We start from the raw sequence: 4,460 nt of genomic DNA, 5'->3' as shown, positions 1-4,460 counted from the left end.
CCTCGCACCCTCAGGTACCACCCGAAACACCATCGATCACCATCCACTACCTCCACACACCACCACTACCCATGACGCACCACCGGGGTGTCTACCACGAACTGACGACATGCCGGTGCCATCCCTACCCCGAGAGGATGTGACGCCAGTGCTCCGTCCCACGCGAGAAGCGGCCGCGGGCAAAGAACCGCCGCAACCGGCACCACGAAGATCATTACGGCAGACAAGACCCCCGGAGAGACTTTCGTATACGAACTTTTGAAACACTTCACCCCACCGGACTCTTTTTTAAACGAGGGGTGAATGTCGTAAACCACTGTTAACTCTGTACAGGTCCGGGCATGTCTCCGCCCCTGGCTCCACCCCTAAGCCCGGGTATAAAGGTGACTCACCACCCTTCCCCCAGGAGCTCTTAGGGTGGATCCACTAGCAGAGGCATGCTCCAGTTCTTAGTCAATAAAAGCGTACTTCGTATAAGTTCAACTCGTAGTCTTTGGTGTTGTTGATAGTGCATCAAGTTGACTGCTTCAGATGTGGATGACGACCCAAGCATCATTGATTACTATTCTCTCCAGTGCAGGAGCACTTAGCTCAATCATGCCACTACTGTAATAGTTGTTTCTGAGGTCACCTAATACAGAAGACTCCAAGGACGATGGCTTCCCCAAATAAGTGAACAGGTCATGGTAAACAACCATACAATCTGAATCGATACAGATATATACTGAATGGGTTGAGTGTCAGCATGAATGTTCACTGAACGTAAATATGTAAACCAAACTCACACCGGACATTTGATCGGAGGATGGTGCTAATGGGATACTCATAGGCTGTGGCAGACACTGCAGTCATTTAATAGAAGCCACGAGGACAGCACTTATAAATTCAGGTGGATCTGGGGGCTATGATCGGGCAACAGGATGAGGGGATTCACTATAATGTACAACAAACTATAGCACACACGATCTGCCGTTCCACTTTCACTCTTGTTTTCTCATTTGTTAGTTTCAACATTCATAGGAAATAATACCGGAAGGATAATAGGGATAAGGTTGGCCAGTTTGATCATCCGACAGTTCACCATCACAGCTGACGTCAAGCGTGTTGTTACATTTGCACAACCAAGGATCAGACACATATGCTCCTCCTATTTACAACTGAACGTGAGTCGCTGGATTTTGACAAGTGCATTTAAGCACATTAACATGGCGAACTCGATTGGTTAGCGTAATGGTGCTCGGGCATTCAATGCACAGACAGGATTTTTTTTACATTGATCAGGATTTGCTGTAGAAATAGGCGGAACAAAATACACCAGTAAAATCAACAACGCTTTATCGCCACAAGAACAAGAAAGGAGCACTCACTGTCTGGAGTTTTCTTCGTGTTTCCAGCAAGCGAGAAGTGCAAACTGGAGGAAAACATGTTTGCGTAACTGAGCTACACGAGTAGTTACAATACACCTAAGTATCCTAGATCTTTTAAGTGGGTGCACTAAACCCTGAGTCTGCACGACTCTCCGCCCACAATGCAGCCTGAAAAAAGGAAATACATCAATTGAAATTATACATTTAGGCACGTGATGTTACACGCCACTCTAGATCACGTGCAAACCCCTGGCTTCCAAAACTCCAGGAACTTGGTGGCTCCTTGCAGTTTATGGCCAGTCTGATGTTCGTCACTCAGAATGGCGGTGAGCTCCGCGCTTTTGTGCATCTCTTTGGTGGGAGTTCTTTACCGAGGTGTGTTTGTTTATCTTACCGCTCCATGCTTATCGAAAAAAAGCTAAATGTTAACAAAATACGTCATGTTTTGTGCACATTTCTTTCTTCCGCTTTTCTCATTGTGTTATTAATGTGGTTAATTTTCTTGTTTGTTTTTATTTCTAAGTCATTATATTTGTTCTTTTTCTAAAGTATGCAAACTATTATGTCAGCATTTTTGTTTATTTTCTGATAGCTGCTGAAGTAACTTCGATCAAAGTGGATCAATTCCCCAAATACATTAAGGTTGCCAGCGGTACAAATGTTTCCATGTTCTGCACATTTCCCATATTCCAAGATGCTCCTGATGTTTATTGGTGGAGACGGGGCGAGGAGACGTTTCTGGAGCCGGAGAGCAGAAAGCAATTTAATGTAAAAAAGGGAAGTGGGTCATTTGATCTCCTGAATGCGAGTGTCGCCGATTCCGGAGTGTATTACTGTAAAGTAAAACATCATCAAAAATCTGTTGGAGATGGAAGTGGCTCTCAGCTCACTGTGTACGGTAAGTGTCATTGTGCCGGGGAGTGGGAGATTCTCAGCAGTGTGCGATATATGTAAAACTCAGTAGTGAGGGTAATTTGAACTTTAACACTGGCCGAAAACCTGGTGATAGCAAATTCGTTGTACACTTCTCCCGATTTTCGTTTCCATTGAACCCAGTGGACAACGGCCCGCCGATTCGCTAGCGCGCGGTTTCCTCGACTGCCCCAGATCAATTTCACTCCTTCATTTTCCACATGACATTCCAAAGTGCATCCAAAGAGTTCTTTTGGAAGTGCAGTTACAACTGATATGGAGGCAAGATACTGAAATAGTATAAATGTTTAAATCTTTACTTGAAATTAATAACTGGGATTAGATGGCCAAATGCCTTCTCACGAAAATAACGGTGCCATGTAGCGACAATGGGAACAATTTTACCACTTCCTAGGTCAGGTATTTTACACTTCATTAAAGGCCAGCTGCTGCAACCCAACAAGGTGTCTTCATTAAATTCATCAGACCAATGTCCTGCTACAATCGGGGTTATTGCTCACACCAGGGCACATTTTGGCCCCACTGCGTGAAATTGACAATCAAATATTTTCTGTACAGAACTGTCCAAAATCTGGAATTCTCTCTCCCAGAATGCTGTGAGACAATTGAAGCTTTCAAGATTGAAATGGATAGATCTTTGTTAGGTGCGGGTATCAAGAGATATGGCGTTAAGTGGACAAATGGATTTGAGGTACAGTTTAGCCATCATCTAACTGAATGGCGGAGCAGACACGAGGAGCTGAATGGTCTCCTCCTGTTCCTATATCCGCACTTTAGGCTGTGCACTTGCTTCCACTGAAAACTTATTTCAGACTGCCAAACTAATTTCACAAATGAATCTTATAGCCCATTGAAAGTGGCAATATTGGTCTTACCCTCAATGATGGATTCCACCCCAAGTCCTAGACCTTGCAAGAGAGTGTAGAAACGCAATGCTCCTGTTTGAACCTCTGTCTCACGTCAATTGGACTTTTCATACACTTACAACCTGTAAAGTAGGGCAGATTATCGCCGAAATTGCTATATACGCGTGGGCTCCCTTATTTGTAATTCTTGATTTCCATTTACACTCTTCCAGTCCCAGACTGAAGTCATGGCAGGAGATTAAGTCAACACTTTCGTCCTCTTCCTCCACGGAAATTCTACCGCATTATATATCATACCTAAACAGATCAGTGGTAAAGGAATGGGGACATTCTGAGCTTTGGTTGGGCAGTCAACACGGTGCTGCTGGGAATAAAGGCTAACATAACTTTGCAAGTTAATAATGCCCCTGATTTAAAAGTTTGCTATTACTACAAAGTCGGTAAAGTGAACATTTAAAGAAAAGATGTTAAGGAGATTGTTTGTAATAAACTGATAAAAGAATGCAAACGTAATAAGGGACTCTACTTCCAGCTAACGAGTGACTGTTGCTCTAGCGGACAAAGGTTCACATTAGTAAAAGACGATTGTAGGACTGATATAAGCAGAATCTTCTTCAGGCAAAACGTGTTCAACAGACCGAATAGACTTGGGGAAGGACAAAACCCCTGGAAATATATAAGACGTTCACTCTGAGTTAGGAGTTCCTATTCCGATTCCCTCATCTGTATGGATGTTGTGATCTACACAGAGACACATCATTACCAATATAACGCTTTCATGACGTGAAAAATATTCCAGCCCTCGGTTTGCGCTCTGGAGAAAGTAAATGTAGTGAAAGCAGCAGAAACTGAAATCTCCACCACAGAAACTGAAATGCTGACTTAGTAAGTGTAATGCACGAATTCTAATCTATAGATATACCAGCATCCTGATTGCTATCTGTGTAGACATCAGAGATATTTCGATATATTGGTAAGAATTCTTCTTCTCAATATTCACCATTTATATAAAATATGTTTGCAATATATGAAATCTCTAAAAAGCAACCAATTTTGAAATAATTACACAAAATGTTTAATTCATCAAAGATTATTAATGAATAACGTGTAGCGATTCCACTGTTCGTGCAGAATGGGTTGCTCTCTCTGCAATACAGTCGAAGAGCAACCTAACTCGGGGTCACTGCTGCCAACCAGAATCCCGCGCCAGGATCTGATACTCCTTTCAGAACAGTGACGCGTGCCTCCCTGCATGTTAGCAGCCCTGGGAGATTCACCCTCTTTGCGTACCGTT

The 4,460-nt window shown here is 43.2% G+C and overlaps 1 protein-coding gene across 1 annotated transcript in view; it reads left to right on the top strand.

Moving 5' to 3' along the window:
- The first annotated feature begins 1,647 nt into the window (after positions 1–1,647).
- The window catches only part of LOC147105519 (tyrosine-protein phosphatase non-receptor type substrate 1-like), a 191,153-nt gene continuing 188,340 nt past the window's right edge, over positions 1,648–4,460 (top strand). The window contains exons 1-2 of the mRNA XM_086010917.1: positions 1,648–1,742; positions 1,960–2,265. Coding sequence (XP_085867043.1) covers positions 1,688–1,742; positions 1,960–2,265 — 361 coding nt within the window. The 5' untranslated portion in view covers positions 1,648–1,687. The remainder of the gene's footprint in view (positions 1,743–1,959; positions 2,266–4,460) is intronic.

Source organism: Somniosus microcephalus, chromosome 17 (assembly GCF_052327205.1).
Source record: "Somniosus microcephalus isolate GS21.2 chromosome 17, FLI_Smic_1.0, whole genome shotgun sequence".
NCBI lineage: Eukaryota > Metazoa > Chordata > Chondrichthyes > Squaliformes > Somniosidae > Somniosus > Somniosus microcephalus.
This window is presented reverse-complemented; position numbering and strand designations above follow the sequence as displayed.